This window comes from Propithecus coquereli, unplaced genomic scaffold (assembly GCF_000956105.1).
Source record: "Propithecus coquereli isolate 6110/MARCELLA unplaced genomic scaffold, Pcoq_1.0 Scaffold5, whole genome shotgun sequence".
Taxonomy (NCBI): Eukaryota; Metazoa; Chordata; class Mammalia; order Primates; family Indriidae; genus Propithecus; species Propithecus coquereli.
This window is the reverse complement of record NW_012150840.1, coordinates 1258227-1285803: the sequence shown is the minus strand read 5'-3', so window position 1 is coordinate 1285803 and position 27577 is coordinate 1258227. Positions and strand designations below refer to the sequence as shown.

The following is a 27577-nucleotide window of genomic DNA, read 5'->3' as shown; positions in this document are numbered from 1 at the left end:
GAAATTGAAAACATGATAGAAAGACAGAAAATAACGTGGTGAAGATGCGGAGAAAAGAAGGGAACTCTTATACTGTTGGTGGGAATGTAAATTAGTACAACCTCTACAGAAAATATTCTGGAGATTTTTCAAAGAACTAAAGATAGAACTACCATTTGATCCAGCATTCCCACTACTGGGTATCTACATGAGGGGAAAAAAATCAATTTATCAAAAAGATGCCTGTATTTGTACGTTTATCACAGCATTATTCACAATAGCGAAGATACTGAAACAACCTAAGTGTTCATCAATGAATGAATGGATAAAGAGAATGTGGTATATATACACAATGGAATACTATTCAGCCATAAAAAATGAAATCATGGGAAAAAAATGAAATCATGTCTTTTGTAGCAACAGGAATGCAACTGGGAGGTCATTTATGTTAAGTGAAATAAGCAAAGCACAGAAAATCAAATATTGCATGTTCTCACTCATAAGTAAGTGCTAAAAAATGTACACATGGATGTAGAGAGTGGAATGATAGGCAACGGAGGCTTGGAAGGGTGAAGGGTTGGGACAAAGGTGGATGATGAGAAATTACTTAATGAATACAATGTATTAATATATTATTTGGGGCCGGGCATGGTGGCTCACACCTGTAATCCTAGCACTCTGGGAGGACGAGGCTGGCGGATCTTTTGAGCCCAGGGGTTCGAGACCAGCCTGAGCAAGAGTGAGACCCCTGTCTCTACTAAAAAAATAGAAAGAAATTAGCTGGACAACTAAAAATATATATATAAAAAATTAGCCAGGCATGGTGGCGCATGCCGGGAGTCCCAGCTACTCGAGAGACTGAGGCAGGAGGATTGCTTGAGCCCAGGAGTTTGAGGTTGCTGTAAGCTAGGCTGATGCCATGGTATTCTAGCCTGGGCAACAGAGTGAGACTCTGTCTCAAAAAAAAAAATGTTAAAAAATATATATATATGTATTATTTGGGCGATGGATAGCCTGAAGTCCTGACTTGAACACTACACAATCCATACATGTAACAAAATTGTACTTGTATCCATAAATTCATACAAATTAAAAACAAAGCATTTGAGTAAGTAGTTTAAAATTCAATCTCAAAAAATATTAAGCCCACAGAGATTTAGAGATGAGGTCTAATTATCCTTTAAGGAACATATGAGTCTTCTCCTATACAAACTAATCCATAGACTAGAAAGAGAGAGCCCCCAAATTAATTTTATGAGGCAAGAACAACCTTAATAGATTTGAAAAGGATTGGGTAAGAAGATAAAATTATAGGATCATTTTATTTACTTCCATTGATACAGATATGCTATTAATATGTAAAATATTAGCAAATTGAACCCAGTAAACTATAAAACATGATCAAGTACTATTCATCCCAGCAATTTAAGGATGGTTTAATACTAGAGTCTACTAATGTAATTTACCATATTAACAGATTAAAGATAAAAACTATATTACCAATTAGTCAAAATCTGATGTCCATTCATGACAAAACAGGTAGTAAACCGGAACTAGAAAGGAACTTCCTTAAACTGTTATTGGTTATCTTTCCATAACCTACTGCAAACATAGTATTTAATAGTGACAACTTAGAAGCATTCTTTTGAAGTCAGTAACTTACTATCAGTGTTTCTATTCAACACTGTACTAGAAATCCTAGTCAGCACACTAAGAAGAAAGTAAAAGAAATTAAAAATATGAGTATTTGAAAGGAATCATAGTTGTTCTTTGCAGGAAATATAATAATATACAGAGAAAATCCAAAAAATTACAAACCATTAGAACTAAAAAGAGGGTTCAGCAAGGTACCTTGATAAAGAGCACTATACAAAAATCATAATTTCTATACTCTAGCAACAATTGAAAAATACAAAAAGATACTATTTGAAATAGCAACTAAAATAACACAATAAATTAACAAAAGATTAAAACCTTTATGAAGAAAATTATAAATCTTTATTGAAAGATATGAAATAAATGGAGTGATACATGTGATTATGAAAGGGAAGACTAAATATTATAAATATTAGGAAAGACTACTTATTGCTCTTTCCTTCTTAGTAGAAGTAGCTCTATGATGTGGCATTTCTGGGCTCTCTGAATCCCTTCACTGCCTCCGTACCAGGGGAAGCAGAGTAATTTAACTAGTAAAGGAAGTAGTGATTTAACTCCCTTCTTGCAAAAGGAGTGTACTGGGAGAATGTGACCTGTTCTTCTAAGAGAAGCTCTCCTCCCATGTGGAAAGACCTCAGTCTAGTATTCCCTGTTTTGGGCAATCGTGATTGCCTATTTCTGGGATTCGTTAACATGCTCGTTTGGCTTTCTCACTAAGCTAAGCAGCTATTTTCACCTCTTCACTGTCATATTTCTCAATTTGCTTAGCTATTAGATGAACAAGGGTGCTACTTATTGGATTCCCTCAAAGACTCCAATAGGAACAGTGGCAAATCTCTCCCAAAATTAATTTATAAATTGAATGCAATTCCGATTAAAATTATCAATGAGATTCTCATGTAACTTGAGAAGTTGTTTCCTAAAATCCACAGGAAAGTGTAAAGGGCCAAGAATAGTGCCCAAGACAGTGAAGAAAGAAAGAAATAGAAAAAGAAGGAGGTGAAAGAGAAGAATTATAGCCACTTACTTTACGAGACATCAAAGCTTAATATAAAATATTAGTAATTAACACAATAAAAAATTAGTATAGGGATAGATAAAAATAGGCCAATGAACACAATGTAGAGACCTGAAAGAGACCTTATTATACTTAACAATGGAAGTTTGCACTATTACCAGTTGGAAGAAGACACAAGTCAATAAATTGTGCTGAGATAACTGGCTATGCTTACAGAAACAGATAAAATTAAATCCTTTTCTCATACCATATAAAAATAAATTATATACAACTATCAATAATTTAACTAATAAATTAGAACAGTAACATACTTACTGGATTGCCATAAACTGTAAGTTCCCTGAGAGAAGAGATAACATCAAGTTTTTCCAATTCTGTGATATCCTATTCAAAAGTTAATAAGTTATTATTTGGTTAGACCCAGCATCTTCAAATATAGACTAATTTGAACTAATTATATGTAAGTGTTGGATTGCAGCTATCTCATGACTAAATCCTCTAAAGTGAGCTTGAGTGACAGTATTCTGTTTTGTTCAATAAAGGCAGATATGTTTACTGTAGATTTCAAATACATGACTGGCAAACATGACAGTCTAACGTGGAAAATCGGCCATACAGCAGCACTTACAAGAAGAGACCAAATTTCTTCTCAGAAGAGTTTTGATTTATTCTAGGAATATTTGGTTAATTCTTCTAGAATATTGACTAAGAAATAAGGAAAAGGCAAACCCAGTCTAAACAATTTCAAAGGTGCATATTTAAACACAACTTTAACAGTAAAGGAATATGTGATATTGAGTAGCCTGCATCCTGCTATACTTAACTGGGAATATATATAACTGAAAAACTATTTCTCTAGTTAAATAATTCGCCTTCCCTACTGCATAAGATTATTTATTATTATCCATTTAACATTGGTGGAAGTTTGCAAGTATAGCTTTTTTTTTTTTTAATAATCTTGGGTTTCTTCAGCCTACCTTTTAGTTTTTGCAAAATTATTTCCAAAATGCTATTTCTGACAAAATTTACCAAACAAGCTCAGCCTCAGGTTGTTGCTAGTTCATAGTAATACAACAAAGTTATTGATATACTCATATTCCTGTTGGGAATTACAAGTGTACATACAACTTTAGACCTATTTTAGATCATTTGGAAGTGCAATTTGATTTTTAAAATGACTAATCTTTAAATATTTTGATTTTGGAAGTATCATAAAGGAGGGCTTTACAAAGCTCTAAAATCCTATTATCTATAGAGATATTGTGTATTTTTGCTCACAAGCAGTTTCTATCTGTGGAATCAAAGCCTGATTATAAGTCATGGACATATGAAAAGTTTTACATTATTTTCTCAAATTAAAAAGAATATAGCAGTGTTCACTAGTGAAATATTTCTAATCAAAATGTTCATTTCTCATAGAAAATATGAGAAATAGACTGTTAAATGTGAGGAGGATAATGCTGGTATAAAGTTTTAAAGAGACATCAAGCAAACTAGTATGCCCATAACTGGAGGGGAGAGGCTGATGGCTTCCCATTTTTAATACAGGATATTTTTTACAGTGGTGCATTGGAGTTACCTTATACTGGCTCACAAAAGTCAACTGGTGAATTTTGTGAGATGGTGTTTTAGCTTGAAATTGGCAATGGTAGAAGAAATTATACTATGGAAATTGGCAAATACTACTAATTAGGGTCCCTCAGGCCCCCAGAAAGCCAGTTGTTAAACATTAACCAGCACATTAGTAGTTGTTACCTTTTGAGTATATTGTTAGGATAAACACTTAAGGCAGTAATAGTAGAGGTCCATATTAGGACCTTCATTTAGGACAAGACACTTAGCAATAAACTATTTCCTGGGGTCATTTCCAGCTTCAGGTGATTATTCAGATGTTTAAAAGTAGACAGAGAAGCTGGATGTCATGTAGGAGAATCACTTAGATACAAGGATCAAATGAGACTGTAAAGCTGAGTTAAATAACTCATCTTTAAATTGTGTGTCTGTGATTCTTCCTGCAGAAGTAAGACAACAGGCAACAATTTTCCAAAGCTACATTATTGGACATGATGGCTAAGTCAAAATCTTCACACCAAAATCTGTCATCAAGGATATGCAGCTTCCAAAAGACGTTTAAGTGGGTCAATGAGGAACTGCATATGCCTTCATTTGAAATACTGCTGTTTTGCTAATTTTTCTAGGCACTTCTCCTTCTATCCCATCAATCTTTTTCAACCCAAAGGTCATAATCCAATTGTCCAGTTGTGGAAATTAATATTGGTATCAGCCTGCCCATGTTGGTATAAATCTAGGGACAAAATCTATTAAATAGATTTGAAACCAAGAGTTAAGAATTTTGAAGAACATATTGGTGTATTTTCAGTAGAATTCAGCAGAATTTCCAATATAACCTTCTGATTCCTCTGAGTTCATTTTCTCCCCAGCAAAATATATGGTCACATTAAGGTACTATAATATTAATGGTTAGAATAAATTTAATGGCAAAATGATCAATCTAAATTCAATGAAAAATGCCATTTTGTCTGGGCACAGTGGTACATGCCTGCAGTCCCAGCACTTTGGGAGGCTGAGGTAGAGAGATTGCTTGAGGCCAGGAGTTTGAGACCAGCATGGGCAACATAGCAAGACCCTGTCTCTATAAAAAATAAAAAAATTATCTGGACACGGTGACATGCACCTGCAATCCCAGCTACTCAGAATGCTGAGACAGGAGGATTGCTTGAGCCCAGGAGTTTGAGGCTGCAGTGAGCTATGATCATGCCACTGTACTCTATCCTGGGCAACAAAGTGAGACCCTGTCTCAGAAAATAAAAATACTATTTCAAGGATAAAAATAAACAATCTTAAATAATCAATAATTCTTATCTTTTCATTCAATGATATGTTTAATCTCCCATGATTTATGATATAGGTTGTCATTTAGCTATATTAGATTTTCATAATAAATAAGCTTGATTAAAAATTATTCTATTTAAGTACTGAGGAGGAAGTTGCTATACCAGCTGATCTTCTATCTATTCGTTCCCTTAAGAGGGACAGGGAGGTAGGAGGTAGGATAGGGACACTCCTGAGGAAAAGCAGGTTACCTGGTCTAATCTTGTAAGAATGCTGGTAACTGAATGTCCTGTCAAATAGAGCAATGACATTTGCTGAGAAGATGGTCCTTATTTATGGTATTCTCTTAGCAGATCTCCCTGGTTAAGGACTGCTTATAGCAAAAACAAAACAAAACACCCCTAGAATCTATAGAATTATAAGACATGGCTCCCTATAAAATGTCACATAAGCTCAAGTGTAATATGTAGATGTTTCATTAATGAAACACTCTCCTGCTGTATAAGATCACCCCACAAAATTTCACTTGAAAATTTTATCTTTTATGCTAAGCTAAAAGCTGTGTGTGAGATATGGGAAGGAAAGACCTGAGAAACCACTAAGAATGTCCTAGGTCCTGTGTATCCTTGACATTAGTAGAAAAGCTTGATACCAGGTAAGATCTCTAACAAGTATGTCTGATTCTACATCCTTTGTGTTAAATCCTTAGCTCAGTTGCTATCACTGGAAAGATTTCCCATAGAATCTAAATTTTCCTAATTTAGATCTCTTCTGGATAAAGCTTTGAAAGAATCATTGCCAGTTTGGCAGGCTTTTCTCAGATGAATGTTTGAATCTGAATAAATTAGTTGTATACTATTTTTTTCTGTATGTACATTCCCAAGTTGCTATATAGAAAGGGGTGCACTGCTCATGATTTCCTTCTAACCTTGTACAGGGCTTTTATATCATCCGAGAAAAGGCTTCCTGAAGTCTAGGCAATAAGCCACAAACAAATCTTTATTGAGTATCTACTATGTACCAGGCACTGTGCTATATACTGATACAAATGAGGACAAGATAGACTCGGTCCTTGCCCTTGGGGCACAGGGGCTTTGTTCCCAGTTCAGTCTGTCTCTGAGGCTGTCTTAGAGGTATAGGCGGGAGTAGTAAAGTGGGTAATAGGAGGGCTAACAGATAATTACTGAAATTCTGAGAGAAATGTGAGAGTTGTATAAGGTTATATCTTCAACTTTCTTAATGGTATAATATCTTAGGAGAGAGTCTGAGCAGGCTTAGTTGGGGCGGTGGCCTCAAAGTAACCGGTTGAATTCTGAGCAGGTAAAACTAAGGTAGGAGCCTAACTAAGGAAGCCTTGAGTGGGGACAGTTATAATATTAAAACCAACTTAAAGTCCATTAAAGGAAACCAATTAAAATGCCAGGTAGATCAAGTACATATGCCAAGTTTAAAGGGCCAGAGGATGTCTGGAATTGAGATACAGAAACAACTTGGACCAACAGCAGTCAAGGAACAAATGAGATCTCTCAGAGAGAACTGACGAGAAGAGCCTTAGAACATTTAGAGCTAAGCTTTATTAGTGGGTAGGGGCATGTGGATTTGTCCACTTCCTAAGTCTAGAAGCAAGGTGGACGTCTCTACATCAGAGAGTATTTGTATACCTTGAAATATGCATGGTATATAAATGGTAAATAGCATACTAGCAAAATTTTCATTACTGTGTTTGAAGCTTTATGTTCAAAGCTCAGAGGAATTAAGGTTTGCACATCTCATAACAAAAAACAAAATAATGTTACCTGGATTTTATTATATCCTAGGAAGAGTTTCTCTAGTTTTACCAAAGGTTGTAATTTGCTCAGCTCTCGTAGTCTGTTTTCCTCCAGGTGAAGTGCCAACAAAGAACTTGGTTTGGCAAAAGCACTGTCATTAAATGCTCTGATGCGGTTATGGTCCACTACCAATTCCTGAAGGACTACTAAGTTGTCAAGCCCTTCAATTTGACTGATTTCATTCCCTAAAAAAAGAGAAGTTATGATATATCAGGTGAGCCCAAACTCCCCAAATTAAAGGTTATCTACCTTCATTTAAATATTTTTATCGAACGATTTTTTTAAAAAAGGTACTGAAAAACTTATTTCCAAGGAGATATTGAATGTAATTTACAGGAAGGTAGCATCATCATCAATAATATTTGTTAAAGTTTCTCCTTCATGTTTAAAAGATCAGGAGGTGATGATGCACACAATGTACTGAATTGAACTAATCTGTTCAATAATTATGTGCCAAAATAGTTGGTTTTGACAAAAGTAGATATATAAAAGTGCTGCAAAAGAAGATTGCTTTCTGAGTATATCAGTTATTCTAATAGGTTTTCTAATAGTATAGCTAATTATTTCTTAAAATTGTGTTAAGTTGGAAGAATACACATTAATTATGCTATTCTTTGTCAGTATATTCTTGCACTGCAGCTATATTAAACAAATTAGAATTCATCTCATGCTTTAAAACTCTAGACTCTTCTTTATAACCTATGATTTCTCTCTACTGTAGCTATCAATAGCTTTATAAATATTAATAACATAAGAGAAGATGATGCTTCAATTTACAAAATGCTTTTATATGTACAGTATTTTCTATTAGAGTCTCAAAATGCAATAGGGGAAATATCTCTTTCTAATAATCAGAAAATTTAAGGTCAGATAAATTAAGTGACTCGCTCAAAGACATAAAAGTAGCAACATCAGGCCTAACTTAGACATTTTACACTTTAAGCTCAATGATCTTTCTAATATGTCATGCTATATTAAATTCAATATCCATCCTCCTTGTTTATTATGGGCTGAATTGTAATTCCCCTTTGATGTGCTTTAGATGTCTGGTGCCTCCAAATCTCATGTTGAAATTTGATCCCCAGTGTTGGAGGTGGGGCCTGTGGGAGGTGTTTGGGTCATGAAGGTGGATCCTTCATGAATGGCGTGGTGCCCTCCCTGCTATAATGAGTGAGTTCTCACTTTGTTAGTTCATGTGAGAGTTGGTTGTTTCAAGGAGCCTAGCAGCACTTCCTCCCCCTTTCTCCTTCTCTAGCCATGTGACATGCCTGCTCCCCTTTCCCTTCCACCTAGATTGAAAGCTCCCTGAAGCCCTCACCAGAAGCAGTTCTGTACAGTCTGCAGAACTGTAAGCCAAATAAACCTCTTTCTTTATAAATTATCCAGCTTCAGGTGTTTTCTTTATAGTAGTGAAAACTAACACACCCCTCAAATTTATATGTTAAAGTCCTAACCTTCAGTACCTCAGAATGTGACTGTATTTGGAGATAGGGTCTTTAAAGAGGTAATTAAGATTAAATGAGGTAATTGGGGTGAATCCTAATTCAATATGACTGGTGTCCTTATAAGAAGAGGAGCTTAGGGAAGATGGCAGACTAGAAGCAGTCCGCAAGCATGCCACTCTCAAGGAAAAGAGTAAATTGCAGACAGATATCTCTTCTCGGAAGGAACACTGTGAAACCCCAGAGAAGTGATGCAGGACGCTCACAGTGAAGGAGAAGGTAACAGGATGATTCATTTGACAAGACTGAAGGGATCTGTGGGGAGGCATTTACATTTGAGAAAGATTAGAAGGACAGAATGCTGGGGTGCCATGCTCGCCTCGACTGACTGGGAGCTGCCTAGAGTCTGTGCAGAGTCATTGCACAGGAGAACAGGTGCAGTAAGGATCTGGTAGTTGCCAATCCTGGGTTTCTGCAGCTGACACCATCCTGAGCTCTCAGGTGTACGGTGCCAGGTCTGCACAGGACTCAGGTTTGCAGCAGTAGCCTTCACATCACCTCCAACAGGCTGAGGAGGGAGCAGACTGAGCAGATGCTCCCCTGAGTTGTACCCTGTGACTGGAGCCAAGTGCCCCTCCCCTCCAGCATGGAAGGATCTGAGCAGAGGCGTTGCCTTGTTGCCTCAGGTGCTACGGACTTGATCTGGGAAGCTCTGATTGACTGCCTCAATAGGACCTGGGGGTGGGGTGGGAAGAATTCCATGGTCCCCGGGCCACTGGAACTAAGCCCCGCCCATGCAACTTGGCATCCACAGTCCCCAACCTGGCGCAACAGTCTGATGCCTGTGCAGCCCTGCCTTCGTGCCCAAGTTTGGAATAGCCTGTATGGCCCCGATTTCATAGACCCTGGTTCTGGCTCTGAGGCTTTCATGCTGAAGCCCGAAGCCCTGCCCCTGTGGCTCCAGAGCCGCCAGGAGGTCCGAAACAACTCCCCTGAGATTACAGAGTTGCACCTGGACCTCAAGACTCCAACCCTAAGTCTCCACCACTGCTGTTGGGCTAATGGAACTGCCCTGAGGTCCAATGCCCTGCCAGGGAACCCCAGGCTCAAGCCACCATTACACTAGGACCTGGTTTGAGCAAATGCCCACAGCCTGTGCACCCATAACCACTGCCTAGATAGTGTCACTCAGCTGTCACTGTCACCTCTGCGGGGAGAGCCCAGGCAGAGCAATCCTCACAACACAAGCCTTCGTGGAGACAGTCTGCCCCAGCCCCCAATTCGAACTTCCTACAACAACCTGGGGGAACAACCCACCACCCTGCACAAAGATCATTCAGTGCTGGCTTGAACTGTGGCAATCTCAGGTGAATAGGACGAAACAGAACAGCTGCACTATAGGCTTTTAGTGCATACACTCGTCTCCTGCTGAATCAATACTTCGGAGTAGGAAAAAAGCGCCTCTAGGGACATCCTATTCTTCTAATTAAACAAGAGAGGTCTCAGCAAAGGAGATCAGGTACCCTGCATGCCTATTAGCCCTGAGTAGAGAAAAGAGGATTCAGATAAGAAGAAACCAGCAAAAGAACCCTGGCAACATGAAAAAGCAAAATAGTTTGACACCTCCAAGGGATCACAATGCAGCTACAGTAGTGGGCTCCAACCACAAGGAAATTGCCAAAATGACAAAAATGAAATTCAGAATATGGATGGCAAATAAAATGAATGGAATTGAAAGAAAGTTGAAAACCAACAAAAAGTAAAAAAAAAGAAAAAAAAAAAACCTTAGGAAATCAATGAAAAAGTCACTAAAGAACTAGACAACATAAGAAAGGATAAAATAGAACTTAAGGAAAAGAAAGAGTCATTTAGGGAATTTCCAAACATGCAGATAGCTTCAACAACAGACTAAACCAAGGAGAAGAAAGAATCTCAGAGCTTGAAGCAAGGCTTTGAGCTAACCTCAAAGAGGCAGAAAATAAAATTAAAAAAAAAAATGAGTAATCACTTAGAGAAATATGGGATCATGCGAAGCGAACTAACATACTAACAATCTGCCCCCAATGCATGTAGCCCCTTATTAGTTACACCACAATCTGCCCCAAGCCACGTGGCCCCTCCTTTGAAGGCCAAGATCTCCATTAGTTGGAGAGATGGATTTGAGGCAGCTTCTCCAGTTCTCCTGACAAGACGTCCTTCATATTAAAAAATTCCTTTCTTCCTTGGCAATCCTCATTGTCTCAATAATTGGATCTTTGTGCGATGAGTAACTGGATCTAGACTGAAACCCTCTTGTGGTTTCAACAACAAAATTATTCAACCTCACTAAACCTGTTTCTTTTTTTGTAAAATACATATGATAATACTTACCATGTAGGGTTGCTGTGAAGATTAGATAATCTATATAGATAAACAGCTTGCCCAATGACTCCATAAATGTCAGCCATTATTGGCAGAGTAAACTGCCTCACTTCCTGCATAAGGCTTCCCTTTTCTGATTTGCCATGCTAGCCACAGCAACAGAACAAACTCTTTCTTTTCATTATTAGATTAAAATAGACTTTCCAGGGATAGGTTTTCAGCTTTTTTTTATGTCAACTTATCTTTTAAAAGATCTGTCATTGTATTCAATTTCTTGTTTTTTTAAGGCTGAGTCTACATGTTCTTGATCCAAATCACAAGTACCTTTGATAAGCAAAAAGATGCATTAAGTGTTTTAAAAATATGGTCTAGAAAAGCCTGTCTTTCAGAAAAATGTTACTACCAACTATCCAGATATCTACCCATATATCTCACTGATGGATCTCCCAGCCTTTCTCCTATGTCACTGAATAATTATTGTTAGGCTTATGTTCTAAACCCTGTGTTTTCTCATGCTACTTTTCTAAAAATTTATAGTTCCTATCTATCATTGACTACATACTGTCCAAATTTCTCTTCCTGGCTTTCCATAATTTGGTTCTTCTCTATATTTTCAACTTCAAGTCTTCAATATTCCACAAAATAAAAAATATTACTATAAAGTAATGAGACTTACTTAAAATTAAACTAAATAAAATAATATCAAAATAGTATTATCTACCAAGTTGATCACATTTAGAAGCTTAATAATTCTCTCAGAGAACTGCATACTCTTCTTTCTCACCAGGTTAGTCCCTTTCCAAGAACTGGCCACAGACACTGTAATCATGCCGTGTGACTCTTTTCCTCCTCCCTCTGCTGGCAAAGCTCTCAGTAGTGCTCACCTTCAATCCAAATTCTATCAATCCTTCAAAGACTCCTAGATATGTAGAGGAGTTAATTGTTCAATTTCTCTTTTCTCTGAACTTCCATTGCACTTAATTTAGTAACACATTAAGTAGAATTTAATTCATCTTTGGGTCAGTACTTTTCCACAGGCAGATCTTAAAAAACTACTTTAGATCAAGGATCTCAATTATATATAATTACAGTAATATAGTACTTCCATATTTTTCATAGTACTTAGCATAATAATGTATTTAATAAATACTTTGAATTACTGGTTGCTTTTCATTATTTTTTAAGTTGAATATGATATAAAAGTAAATTACAATATAATACTGTATATACCCCAGAATATTGCATTTTTCTTTAAAAATAGTTCTTAAAAATATATAAATAACCCAAGAAAAACCCATTTGTGATTATTATAATATTTTTGCCAATAAATCTGTTTGAGTAAACATTGATGCTTATATTTGCTTATCAAAACATGAGGATAATGTCACTTTTAAACACAGTCTAAGTAATAAAGACTTAGACATTAACAGTGCTTCTACTCACCCTGTAGAAAGAGGAATTTTAAATTTGTCAGCCTGTTAAGTTGTAGCTGGATTAAATTACAAATTCCATTGTAGCCCAAATGAAGAACTTCTAAACTGTGCATTATTGGAGGCAAATTTTCACTGCACATTGTATCTCTGAAACACATAGGTACATCTGAGGCCATAAACTTAATTTCAAACCAGCTATGTCATAAAAAGACAATATGGTATGTTTTTACTACAAATTGAAGTTAATAAAACAATGAATTTATTAATATATCAAAATTAAGCTATAATATGTAGTCTCTTTATGTTTTATATAATACTTTTAATTTTTTAAAATATTTTTATATGGTAAAGAATAAAAAAGCACATAAAATGTTATAATGAAAAGCAATAGCTAATGCAATCAGACAAGAAAAAGAAAAAAGAAAGGCATCCAAATTAGAGAGGAATAAGTAAAACTGTCTTTATTCCTTTATTCTCAGATGACATGATCCTGTATTTAAAAAATCCTAAGGGATCCACCAAAAAACTAACTTCACTAATAAATGAGTTCAGCAACATCATAGGATAAAAGATTAATATGTAAAAATTAATTGAATTTCTACATATCAGCAATAAATAATCTGAAAATGAAATTAAGAAAACAATTCTGTTCACAATAGTATAAAAAGGAATAAAATGCTTAAGAATAAGTTTACCAAAAGAATTGCCAAATATATATATAGAGAAATCTACAAAACATTGCTGAGAGAAATTAAGGAATATCTAAATAAAGTGACAAATAGTCCATTTTAATGGACTAGAACATTTGCTATTACTAAGATGGCAATTCTCCCAAATTAATCAATAGCTTTCATACAATCTCTACCAAAGCCCAGGAAGCTCCCCCAACCCATGACCAGCTTTTCCTAAAATTTATAAGGAAATGCAAAGGACCCAGAATATCCAAAACAATCTTGAAAAAGAACAAAGTTGGAGGGCTTAAAGCACTGATTTCAAAATTTTTTACAAAACTATAGTAATCAAACCAGTCTGGTACTGGCAAAAGGACAGACATCTAGATCAATGGAATAGAATTGAGTCCAGAAATAAATCTTTACATTTATGGTCAATTGATTTTCAGCAAAGGTACCAACGCAATTAAGTAGGGGAAAGGATAGTGTTTTAAACAAATGGTGCTGACAGTTGAATATCCACATGCAAAAAGATGGATTTAGACCTTACCACCTTACTTCACAGTATATATAAACATTAACTCAAAAGGGATCATAGGACTAGATGAAATAGTAAAAACAAAACTTTTTAAAGAAAACATGAGAAAATCTTTGTGACCTTAGGTTAGGCAAGGAATTGTTAGATACAACACTGAAATCACTATAAGAGAAAAAATTGATAAATTTGATTTTATCAAAAGTTAAATTTCTTCAAAGACACCATTTAAGAAAGTAAAAAGACATGGCACAGATTGAGAGAATATTTGTAAATTATTTATTTGATAAAGGGTTTATATCCAGTATATTTAAATAACTCAATAATAAAAAGCCAAGGAACTTAATTAAAAAATAAGCAAAAGATTTGAATAGATATTTCATGAAAGAAGATGTATGAATGCCTAATAAGCATATGAAAGCCATTCAACATTATTATTAAGGAAATGCAAATATTCAAACCATAATCAGACACCACTTCAAATCTACTAGAAGGGCTATAATTAAAAAAAAATAGGCAATGACAAGCATTGGCAAAGATGTGGAGAAATCAGAAACCTCAAATACTGCTAGTGGTAATAAAAAATGGTACAACCACTTTGGAAAACAGTTTATTAATTTCGTAAATAAACATTAAATTACCATATGACCCAGAAATTCCACTCATAGGTATATAACCAAGGCAAACATAATGAAAATTTGAGTGCACACAAATATTAATACTTGTACACAAATGTTTATAGCAGCCATTATTCATACGAGCTAAAAGGAAGAAACAATCCAATGGATTAGTGAATGGGTAAATATGATGTGGCATATCCATATAATGAAATATCCATATATTCAGCAATAAAAAGGAATGAACTACTAATACATGTCACAATGTCAATGAACCTCAAAAACACTATGTTAAGAAGCCAGATGGAAAAGACTATCTACTATATGGTTCCATTTTTATGAAATATCTAGAAAACACAACCCCATAGAAAGCAAATTAGAAGTGGTTTGGGGCTAGAGGTGGGAAAGGGAATCGACTGCAAATGGACATGAAGGATCTTTCTGGTGTGATGGTAATGTTCTAAAATTGTATTGCAGTAATGATTGCACAACTCTATAAATTTAGTAAAAGTCATTGAATTATAACCTAAAATGAATGAACAAGGTATGTAAATAACACTTCAATAAAGCTGTTAGAAAAGCCAAATATGAATAGGCTCCAAAAAAGGATGTGTATAAATGAAGTGTTCATAGTAACTTTAGTCATAATGGCCTCAAACTGGGAACAACCCAAATGTCCATCAGTGATAAATGGATAAACCACTTGTCATATACTCCATATAATGCAATACTACTCAGCAATAAAATGAAATGAATTACTGACACTTGCAAAAACATGGATGAATCTCAAAAGCATTATGCTAAGTGACAGAAGCTGGACACAAAAGACTACTTACTATATAATTTCAATCATATGAAATTCTAGTAAAACTTATAGTGATAGCAGATCAGTGGTTCTTTCCAGGGGGAAGGAGCTGGGGGAAGGGGATTGCAAAAAGATATGAGGGAACTTTTTGGGATAGAAGTAGTTTGTATTTTGATTGTAGTAGTGGTTATATGACTGAATACATTTGCCAAAATTCATTAAACTATACCCATATATTGGTAAATTCTATTATATGTAAATCATACTTTAATAAAGCTGATAAAAACCACAAGGAATGGTCTTCATTGGGAAAACTGAGATGAAAGTATTATGACTTGGAGATAGATAGATAGATAGATAGATGGACGCTCTATGAAAAATGTATAGGAAGATGGGAGATACGTCCTTGTCTTTTTCATGAAGTATCTTTTTCACCAGTGCTGGGGCATTAAGTGACCAGATAAATAATTTAGAAATAAAAAAAAAAAAAAACAAACGCTAGAAACCCAAGTCCATGCAACTGAATACAGGGTTCCTTTGTGGGGTGATGAAAATGTTCTGGAATTAGATAGTGGTAATGGTTGCACAATTTGTAAATATACTAAAAATTACTGAATTGTACACAAAGGGTGAGTTTTGTGGTATGTGAATTGTATCTCAATTTTTAAAAAGAAACTCAAGGTTATTAAACATACAGTACAAGCCTTTATATTCTTTTGTTTTTTGATTTTTTTCTTTATTTACAATATAGGCATGAAATGGAGGAAGCAGGAGATAAGCAATGACAAACGAATATTTTGAGTATATTTTTATTTGTGAAGTTTATTTTTGGCATGTAGCTGTTAAATAAAGTTTGTACCTCCATAATACTCTGAAATAAAAAAAGTAATAGAAAAATCCTAGAAAAACTAAATTAAATCCATCCTTACATTAAAAAAATAAGCTAAAAGGATGCACTGGAATGTGTTACTGCTATCATTAATGTGATTAACTGCTTTTTATTTATTATTATTATTTTTTTCAACATAAGGTATTTAATATAGAGAAATGCTTACAAGGTTAGATTGCTGAAAGAGCAAGAAGGGAATACTGAGGTATCACAGAGACAGTAACTTGGGGAAGCAGCTACCACATCTAGGAATGAGAAACAAAGGATGTGGCTGAGGGGTTATCAGCGCCTCAGAGGTGGGGTTGGCCCTCTCAGGAGGGAGTACTATCTAGCTCTTACTGGTTCCTATCAAAGGAGCACCACAGGAATGGTTCTGGGAGTGCTGAAAGGACTTGGAGGCTGGAAGTGGAACCAACTGCACTCCCCAGGCCCAGTGTTACTGAGGCTGAGGTGATACTGACAGGAACAGCAAGCAAATAGGAAGTGGAACTTTCCTCTCCTTCCTGCCTTGCAATCTCCCTTTAGTAAGAAATGAGTATAAAGTCCCAGCTGAAGCATCACAAAGCAGAATATGGAAGTATAGGTTTGGAGTCGGGAGAAAATGGCTTAATAACAGTCATATCTAGGAAAGGACATACAGATACTTACTCTCACCTTTATGTACATTGGTTGAACTGGGTCTATGGTGACCAAGCCTTATTTACATTTTCTTGAGATATGATTCAAATACCCTTTTAAAGCATACAGTTCAGAGTTTTTTAGTGTATTCACAAAGTTGTACACTTAACACTGCTAATTCCAGAATATTTTCATCAGCCCAAAGGGAAATCTCCTATCCTTTAGCTATCACCTCCCATCCCTTACACCCTCTCCCCACCCAGCTCTAGGCAAACATTAACCTACTATCTGTGGATTTGTCTATTTTGGATATTTTATACAAATGGAGTCGTATAATATGTGGTCTTCTTTGTTTGCCTTCTTTCACCTAGCAAAATGGTTTTTAAAATTTTTTATTTTTATTTTAATAGATTTAGGGGTTCCAAGTCAAGTTCTGTTATATGTACATATTGTATAGTATACTGCAGGGTGGTGGAGTATGGCCTTTAGGTATACTCATCACCCAAGCATTGTACCTTGTATCCCATAGATAATTTTTCATCCTGCAGCCCCTCCCACAGTCCCTCTTTTTGAGTCTCCAATATCCATTATACCACTCTTGGGTGCTCTTGTATAGCCATAGTTTAGCTCCCGCTTATAGGTGAGAACATGTGGCATTTATTTTTCGGTTCCTGAGTTACTTCACGTAGGATGATGGCCTCCAGTTCCATCCAAGTTGCTGCAAAAGACATTCTTTCATTCTTTTTTATTGCTGAGTAGTACTCCATGATACATACATACACACACATGTGCACACACACCGACATTTTCTTTATCCATTCATCAGTTGATGGGTATTTAGGTTGATTCCATATTTTGCCATTGTGAATTGTGCTGTAATAAACATACAAGTACAGGTATCTTTTTGATATACTGATTTCTTTTCCTCTGCGTAGATACGCAGTAGTGGGAATACATAATTGAATGGTAGGTCTACTTTTAGTCTTTGAGAAATCTCCATACTGATCTCCATAGAGGTTGTACTAATTTATATTTCCACCAGCAGCATGTAAGTGTTCCATTTTCACCACATCTATGCCAACATCTATTGTTTTATGATTTTTTAATAATGGCCATTCTAATAGGAGTAACATCTTCTTGTTGTGGTTCTATTAATTTGCATTTTCCTGATAATTAGTGATGTTGAGAATTTTTTCATGTTTATTGGCCATATGTATATCTTCTTTTGAAAAATGCCTGTTCATGTCATTTGCCCACTATTTAATGGTTTTTTTTTCTTGCTGAGTTGTTTGAATTCCTTCTGTATTCTGGATGTTAGTCCTTCGTCAGACACACAGCTTGTAAATATTTTCTCTCATTCTATAGGTTATATATTTACTTTTTTGATTATTTCTTTTGCTGTGCAGAAGTTTTTTAGTTTAAGTACCGTTTGTCTATTTTTTTGTTCTTATTGCATTGGATTTTGGGGTCTTAGTCATAAATTTTTTGCCTAGGCCAATCTCCAGAGGAGTTTTTCCAAGGTTTTCTTCTAGGATTTTTATTGTTTCAAATCTTACATTTAAGTCTTTAATCCATCTTGAGTTAACTTTTATATGTGATGAGAGATAGGGATCCAGTTTTATTATTCTACATATGGCTATTCAGTTTTCCCAGAACCATTTATTGAATAGTGTGTCCTTTCCCCAGTCTTCTTTTTGTCTGTTTTCTCAAAGATCAGTTGTATGTAGGTATATGGTTTTATTTCTGGCTTCTGTATTCTGTTCCATTGATTTACATGTCTACTTTTATGCCAGTACCATGCTGTTTCGTTTACTGTAGCCTTTTAATGTTCTTTTTGCTTACATTGCTTTGGCTGTTTGGGCAATTTTTTGGTTCCATATGAATTTTATAATTGTTTTTTCTAACTGTGTGAAAAATGACATTGGTATTTTGATAAGAATTTAATTGAATCTGTAGATTGCTTTGAGCAATACAGTCATTTTAACAATATTGATTTTTCTGATCCGTGAGCATGGGATGTTTTTCCATTTGTTTGTGTCATCTATGATTTCTTTCATTAGTGATCTGTAATTCTCCTTATAGAAATCTTTTACCTCCTTGGTTAAATTTATTCCTGGGTATTTTATTGGGTTTTTTTGCAGCTATTGTAAATTGGATTGAGTTACTGATTTGGTTCTCAGCCTAGTCATTGTTGATGCTATTAATTTTTGTATGTTGATTGTATAACCTGAGACTTTGCTGAATTCATTTATCAAATATAGGAGTCTTTTGGAGGAGTCCTTAGGGTTTTCTAGGTATAAAATCATATCATAAGCAAATAGAGATAATTTGACTTCCTTTTTTCCACGTGGATGCTCTTTCTCTTGCCTGACTGCTCTGGCTAGGACTTTTAGTACTATGTTCAATATTAACAGAAGTGGTGAAACTGAGCATCCTTGTCTTGTTCCAGTTCTTAAGGGAAATGCTTTCAACTTTTCCCCATTCCGTATAATATTGATTGTGGGTTTGTCATATATGGCTTTTGTTATTTTGAGGTATGTTCCTTCTATGCTGAGTTTTTTGAGAGTTTTTATCATGAAGGGAAGCTAGATTTTATCAAATGCTTTTTCTGCATCTATTGGGATGATTATATGGTTTTTGTTTTTTAATTCTGTTTATGTGGTGAATTGTATTTATTAACTTGTACATGTTAAGCCATCCTTGCATCCCTGGGATGAAACCCACTTGATCATAATGATGTGCTGTTGATTTTGGTTGGCTAGTATTTTGTTGAGGATTTTTATGTCTATGTTCATCAGAGATAATGGTCTGTAGTTTTTTTTTGTTGTTGCATCCTTTCCTGGGTTTGCTGTTAAGGTGATACTGGCTTTGTAGAATGAGTTAGGGAGGATTCCCTCCTTCTCGATCTTTTGGAACAGTTTCAGTAGGATTGGCACTAGTTCTTCTTTGTATGTCTGGTAGAATTTGACTGTGAATCCATCAGGTCCTGAGCTTCTTTATTGGTGGGAAATTTTCTTATTACTGATTCAATCTTATTACTCATTACTGGTCCATTAAGGAGTTCTATTTTTTCCTGGTTCAATCTTGGGAGGCTGTATACTTTCAGGAATACATCCATTTACTGTAGGTTTTCTATTTTGTGAGTTTGTATAGTTGTTCATAATAGTCTCTGATAATCTTTTGTATTTCTGTGGAATCAGTTGTCTCCTTTTTCATTTCTGATTGTGTTTATTTGGATTGTATCTCCTTTTTTCTTGTTTAGTCAAGCCCATGGTTTATCGATTTTGTCTATCTTTCTGAAGTACCAACTTTTCATTTTGTTGATCCTTTTTTGGTCTCTGCTTAGTTCTGCTCTGATCTTTGTCATTTCTTTTTCCCTGCTAACTTTGGGTTTGGTTTGTTCTTGTTTCTAGTTCCTTGAGGTACAATGTTAGGTTGTTAATTTGTGATCATTTTACTTTTTTGATCTAAGCATTTAATGCTATAAACTTCTCTCACAGCACTGCTTTTCCTGTATCCCACAGGTTTGGGTATGTTGTATTTTCATTTGTCTCAAAAAATTTTAAAATTTCCATCTTTATTTCTTTGTTGACCTAGTGATTGTTCAGGAGCATGTTGTTTAATTTCCATGTATTTGTATAGTTTCTGAAGTTCCTCTTTGTATTGATTTCTAGCTTTATTCCACTCTGGTCTGGAAAGCTACTTGATATTTAGATTTTTAAAAATTTGTTAAGATTTGTTTCGTGGTCTAAAATGTGGTCTATCTTGGAGAATGTTCCATGTGCTGATGAAAAGAATGTATATTCTGTAGTTCTTGGGTGGAATGTTCTGTAAATGTCTGTTAGGTCCATTTGCTCTAAAGTCCAATTTAAGACCAATGTTTCTCTGTTGATTTTCTGTCTTGATATCAGTTTAGTGCTGTGGTGAGATGCTGAAGTGCCGCACTATTATTGTGTTGCTGTCTGTATCTTTCTTTAGGTCTGATAATATTTGTTTTGTGAATCTAGGTGCTCCAATGTTGGGTACATATATATTTATGATCATTATATCCTCTTGCTGAATTGATCCCTTTATCATTATATAATGACCTTCTTTGTCTTTAACTGTTTTTGGTTTAAAGTCTGTTTTATCTGATATAAGTATAGCTACACCAGCTTGCTTTTGTGTTTGCATGGAATATCTTTTTCTACTCTTACTTTCGGTCTATATGTGTCTTTATGGGTAAGGTAAGTTTCTTGTAAGAACATATAGTTGGATCACCTTTCTTTATCCATTCTGCCAGTCTGTATCTTTTAACTGGAACATTTAATTCATTTATGTTCAAGATCAATATCGATATGTAAGGCTTTGTTTCTGTCATATTGTTAGTTGATTTCTAGTTGTCTTATAAATTCTTTCTCTTTTTTTGTCTGTGGTTTTCTGCACTTCTGTCATGTTACCATTTAATTCTTTTCCTCCTTTGTGTGATTGTTTTATAACACCTCTGAGTTTTATATTTTATGTGTTCTCATGATGGTGAATATTGACCTTTTATTCCCATGTTTAAGGCTCCTGTGAGCATTTCCTATATGACTATCTAGTGGTGACAAGTTCTATCAGAATTTGCTTGTCTGGGAAAGACTATTTCTTCTTCCTTTATGAAGCTTATTCTTGTGGGATATAAAATTCTTGGCTGACAGTTTTTTTTCTTTCAGTATTTTGAAAATGCCATCCCATTGTCTTCTGGCTATAAGGTTTCTGCTGAGAGGTTCACTGTTAGTCTGATGGGGCCTCTTTATAAGTCACTAGACACTTTTCTCTTGCTAATTTTAAAATTCTCTCTTTTGCTTTGACTTCAGTTATTCTGATTATAGTATGCCATGGTGAAGTCCTTTTTGCAGTGTATTTGCCTGGGGAATCATTGGGCCTCCTGTATCTGAATGTCTAACTCTTTTGCTAGTCTTGGGAAGTTTTCATTGATTATTTCCTTAAATTAGGTTTATAAACTTTTTGATCTCTCTTCTCACTTGAGAATACTGATAATTTGTAAGTTCAGTCACTTTATGTAGTCTTAGACATCTTGAATGTTGTGTTCATTCTTTTTTATTCTCTTTTCCTTATTTTTGCTTGATTGGGTTATTTCAAAATACCTGTCTTCATGTTCTCAGATTCTTTCTTGGTTTAACATGTTTTTGAAGCTTTCAATGTATTCTGTATGTCCTTAAATTAATTTTTCAGCTCCAGAATTTCTGTTTTTTTTTTTAAGATATCAATCTACTTGGTAAATTCTCATTTACATCCTAAATTGATTTTCTAATTTCTTTGTATTGTTTTTCTTGTATCTCATTGAGCTTCTGTAGAATCAACATTTGGAATCCTTTATCTGGCATTATGAGGAATTCTTTTTGATTGCGATCTGTTACTGGAAAAAAATTGTTGTAGTCCTTTGGTGGTGTCATATTTTCCTGCTTTTTCATGTTTCCAATGTCTTTCCATTGATATCTGAGCATATGATGTGGCAGTCACTTGTTCTATTTTTTTGGAATTGTTTTTGAAGGGGAGAATTTTTGCCTGAAGATGTATATATGTTGTTGGTTGAGTAGGACACTTTGGCTTTGATTTTGGGTACCTGCAGTAGTGTGGTCTTTGTATGGTTTCTTAGGCAGATACCACTTATCCTTAGTACACAGGGTCAGTGGTATCTGTGATTTCCTGGGTGGCTTAGGGAACAGTTATTAGCTGAGGCTGCGGTGAAGTTTTGCTGGGGACTTGAATGTAAGATGAACCAGTCTTTGGGCCCCAGTGGTGGAAGCAGTGGGCTAAGTATGCCTGATTTTAGGACCCAAAGCAGATTATGCTGGCAATGGTGTTAGTGCATCCTATGGGGCCAATTCTTAGGCCTTTAGGAGGAGGCTTGCTCAGAAACTAGTAGTGGAAGCAGAGGGCAGGTGTGTGATGTGTGGGAAGGTTCTCAAGCCCCAGAGCAAGCTGGTGTGCAGTGTGAGGTGGTAGTGACAGTGAAGCCATCCACAAGGACCCAACTGGTCTGTGTTAGTATTACTGGTAGCTGCAATGGATTGGGCAGGCTAGTCCGCAGTCCCATAGCCCCCTGTAACAAGGTGGTAGTATTGTACAAATGTGATTAGGAAAACTTGGTCTCCCCTTTCTATTCCTGGCTAAGTGGCAGCTGTAGCCATGTACCTTGAACTCAGGCTGACGGTGGGGCATAGCTCATTAAACTCTCGAAATGGTGATGGCTGTGGGCTTGTAATCAGGAGGGCAAGGGATTAACTGCTTTTTAAATTACTAGCCAAAATTATTTGTAATTGTAAAAATCAAGGATAGTACCTGTTTGTTTTTGAAGTTCCTTGCTGTCCATAGCCACTTGAAGCCACTTTCTGGTAGAGTAGTTGTCTGTTGGTTAAATGCATCTGAGGTTTTACTCTGGGCATGATTGATTCAATATGATTATAGTTGAGGCATAAGACCTACAGAAAGAATATCTTACTAATCAGACATCCTAGAAACTATTAAAAATGGTATGGATAAAATATGTAATATACCACATAATTTAATAACATTAATGTTTAAAATAACAAATTTTTATATCCAAAATTATTTGGATTTATTTTTGAATTTTTTTTGAGACAGGGTTTTGCTCTCTTACCTGGGCTACAGTGCATAGCTCACTGCAACCTCAAACTCCTGGGCTCAAGCAATCCTCCTGCCTCAGCATCCCAAGTATCTGGGACTACAGGCATGTGCCACCATGCCTGGCTAATTTTTAAACTTGTTTTATAGAGATATGGTCTTGGTATGTTGCCTAGGCTGGTCTTGAACTCCTGGCCTCTGATGATCCTCCCACCTTGGCCTCCCAAAGAGCTAGGAGTATAGCTGTAAGCCATTTCATCTGGCCTGAGTGTGTTTTTGATTATCTGACATGCTGGGAAATTACAACACTTCAGATAAAATAATGGAGATCCTAGAAAGCTATTCAACTTTCTCAATCTGCACTCCTGATTTCTCCAAGCCCAATCAAGGATAAAATAACCCCTTAGTGGAAGGGACTAAGGGTTTCCCTATGTTTAAATGGCCTTAGTAGATGCCTGAGTCAAGGCAATAGGAAAGGAGGCAATGAGGCTGCTTTAAGCACCTTGGTATCTTCAACTTCATTCCATACCTGCCCACTATAGAGGTAGCCTTCCATCCTGTCTCCTAATGCAGAATAAAATTTACAGCAGATAAAATAATCACAGAAAACTGAAGTCAAACCAAAATAACTTTGGAAGGTAATACTTTTTCTTGCTTAGTAAAAAGCACAACAACAACAAAAAAAACTTTCTCTACTTTAATAACTTTAAATGATAATTTAAATAACTTTTTAAAATAACTTTAATAATAATTTCTCTACTTTAATAACATGGAAATACATTTTAGTCCAAAGTAGAATAGATAACAACTTTCATTGAAAAGCTTGAAATTAAAAAAAAATTTGTCAGTGACTCACCTTCACATTAGGCAGATAGATTAATCCACTAAATGAGGTAAGATTATTGTTCTGTAGATTCACATTACACACATTTCTAAACTGATCAACTGGAATCAAATCCACAGTTCTGAATTTAGACAAAGCAAATATAGTTATTATTTTAATAGGATAGGAAAAATGTAGGAAAGGGTGAGTTATTCCATGTACAATTTCCAAAGGCATTAAAAAAATCTCATCTGACAAATTCTATGAAAAATAATTGCCTTTAATGTGAAATGTATGGGTCAAATTATCAGGTAAATACACATTTTTGCTGGGAAACATATGTAAGAAAATGATACAGAATTTGATTGCTTTCAAAAACACATCTATTGCCACATAAACATAGCACTATCATAAAAAACATATAAAATAAACCTCCAACTTCTTTATAAATTCACATACATGTTCATGAAATCATAATGAAGTTGATATAGTAAATCATAAGATGTTCATGTTATAAACTTCAGAGCGTATATATCAAATAGGTTATTTCTGAAATGCCAGGACAGGGTTAGAGATGGGAAAGCAAAAGAAAAGCAGGTAAGGTCTTTGAAAACAGTTTTCTATGGGATCTCCTGAAAACTTTTATGGCATTCCACCTTGTAAGAATGTTTTGGTAATTAAAGAGAATGCTTGATTCCTAGTCCCTAGCTATATAACTGTTCTACCTTCACTTGAGCCATAGCAGAGAAGAGGATAATGGCAAATCGCCTTTCCCTATTCACTTCTTTAAATAAATCCTAAACTTGAAGTTACAATTTATGACATACTTTTATTCATTAGTAAGTCATTCATTCACTTAACATATTTTCATTAGTATTTCCTAAGTGTAGACAATGTGTTTGGAATGGCTATAACAAATATGAAAGAAACTGTTTCTGCCCTCAAAAAGTGGGAGCCAGAAAAACTAAAATAAAGATGAAAAATGCTATACTAGGTGTAATGGAATTTCAAGGAAAGAAAACCTATTTAAGGAAGTCAAGGATGACATCACATAGGAGAAAAATCTTGAGATGACAATTGTAGGTATTTGTCAGGCAAATTGGGAGAAAAGAGTTCCAGGCAGTACAACAGGCACAAACAGAGGCAGAAACAAACATGAAACATGAAACAGCATCTTGTGATTAAGACTCAGTAACTAGAATATTTCAGAATTTCTGAAGTATATATTGTCATGGGCAGTAAAGATAAGGATTCCAAGAGATAAAAATGGATCGGTAATTAAGGGTCTTCTATGTCACACAAAGGAATTTTAAATTTTCTTTTGTAAATAATGGAAAGCTACTGAACAATGCTGAGAAGGGAAGTAATCTGATAAAACTTGCATCTTAGAAGATAGTATGCATATTAGATGGGTTGTCAAGGAAGGTTTATATTAGACAAACAATAAAAAATCACCAACCTAGGCCAATGGCTATGACTGCAGAAAGAAGGAATATGAGACATACTGAAGAACTTGGTGATGACTGAAAATGTAGGACAAAGAAAAGAAAGAAATAACTAAGATTTTTCTCAGATTTTTTTGGCCTGGGCAACAGCAGGCAGATGTTGTCTCCAAGGTGCTATCCAGAGAGCAACTGAATATTCAGGTTAGGACAATACCAGACAGTAAGAACTCATAAAGAAAACTGAAGAAGTTTACAGAAAAATTGAAAATGTGAAATTACAGGGGGAAAAAAAGATAAGAAGTACAAGGAAGGAGGAGTCAACATTCTTATATGACTCAGAGAGGTCAGGTTAGATAAGAACTAAAAATAATCCACTGTGTCTGTTAACCAGGAGGACAGTGATGACATTTGTGAGAATAGTATCACAGAAATGTGACAGTAGAAATAAGATTGCATTGGATTAGAGTGATAAAATGTGAGGACCAAATCTAGTATTTCTAACTTTAAAAACTTGGTTGTGAAAGAAAAGAGAAACAGAAAATCTAAAGAAAGAAATTTATGACGTGTTAAATCATAGTCTCTGATAATAAAAATTATTAATGTATTTAAAGGGTGGTAAAGTTAGTATGAGATATTGAAGTAGGGTAGATGATTTTCTGAATTATTGGTTATATTTAAATAAGATGTATAAATATAGGAACTTCAGAAAAATTTTAATTACATATTTGATTATAATGTCAAAAAGCATATAATAAAATGATTGTACCTGATAGATGATGAAGTCCAATTTAGTTCTTGCATTTCGGTGAAAGTGGAATGTCCTTGTCGTTCTGCAATCATGTCAGAAGTTAGTCTGCCACCAAACAAATCTTTTGCATTCTCAGTCTCTGGTGGTTCCTATATGAAGACATTTAGAAAATAATTGTCCTTACAGATGACTAAATCACACTAATTCTCTGGTTTCAGGTAAAATGGGATAGACTCATTTCTCCCTATTCCTCCTACTAAGTGCAGCTAAAACCTCTACACATTATATGTAAGACAAACATAAAAATACTGAAAGGTGCAGAGAAGAAAGCAACCAGCTGGGGACCTTGGGACTTGAGGAATGATACGCTAGATTTTCTTTTTGCCTCATACATGCCAGAGTGGGTGGTGGAGAAGCCAGGAACTCAGAAATATCAACAAGAGAAAACAAGCCAAAGTCCACAAAAGGCCGCTTTCTCTAGTCAAAGGATCAGAAAAAAGGAAGCCTAGCAAAATAAAAAACTTTTAGACAATAATATGTCTACTCCAGCCTAAACATCACATAATAAACTGTGGCCCCAACTCCATCCCCACCAGTAAATGCAGAATGGGCTGCTTAGACTTTCACCTTAGCCCATCTGTAACAAGGCACTCCTCCATCATCTGCTTGCTGAATTTGAGCCTGAACTTCGATCCCTTCCCAGCAGTGATGCACGCCCATACCCGCCCCCCCCATATTTTACTGAAGACCACATGGAAAGCCTGGATTCCCACTTCCACCTGGTAATAATGAGATGTCTGTGGACCGTTAATGAGGCACTCGTGGGACTGATTCAAGCAATTGCAAGGCCTTAAAAGCAGAGCTGAGACTTCCTGAAAGAAAGAATTTTCCTTAAGAAATTCCACGTATTGGCCTGGCGCAGTGGCTAACACCTGTAATCCTAGCTCTCTGGGAGGCCGAGGCGGGCGGATTGTTTGAGCTCAGGAGTTCGAAACCAGCCTGAGCAAGAGCGAGACCCCCGTCTCTACTAAAAATAGAAAGAAATTAATCAGACAACTAAAAATATATAGAAAAAATTCGCCGGGCATGGTGGCGCATGCCTGTAGTCCCAGCTACTCGGGAGGCTGAGGCAGGAGGATCGCTTGAGCCCAGGAGTTTGAGGTTGCTGTGAGCTAAGATGACGCCACGGCACTCTAGCCCAGACAACACAGGGAGACTCTGTCTC

General features: G+C 35.6%; 1 protein-coding gene across 1 annotated transcript in view; it reads right to left on the bottom strand.

Moving 5' to 3' along the window:
- LOC105819719 (leucine-rich repeat-containing protein 9) overlaps nt 1–27577 on the bottom strand; it is a 146682-nt gene that overhangs the window by 6693 nt on the left and 112412 nt on the right. Inside the window, exons 22-27 of the mRNA XM_012656027.1 lie at nt 26371–26501; nt 24193–24301; nt 23034–23173; nt 12582–12718; nt 7303–7520; nt 2969–3037 (exon numbers count right to left, since the gene is read on the bottom strand). Coding sequence (XP_012511481.1) covers nt 2969–3037; nt 7303–7520; nt 12582–12718; nt 23034–23173; nt 24193–24301; nt 26371–26501 — 804 coding nt within the window. The remainder of the gene's footprint in view (nt 1–2968; nt 3038–7302; nt 7521–12581; nt 12719–23033; nt 23174–24192; nt 24302–26370; nt 26502–27577) is intronic.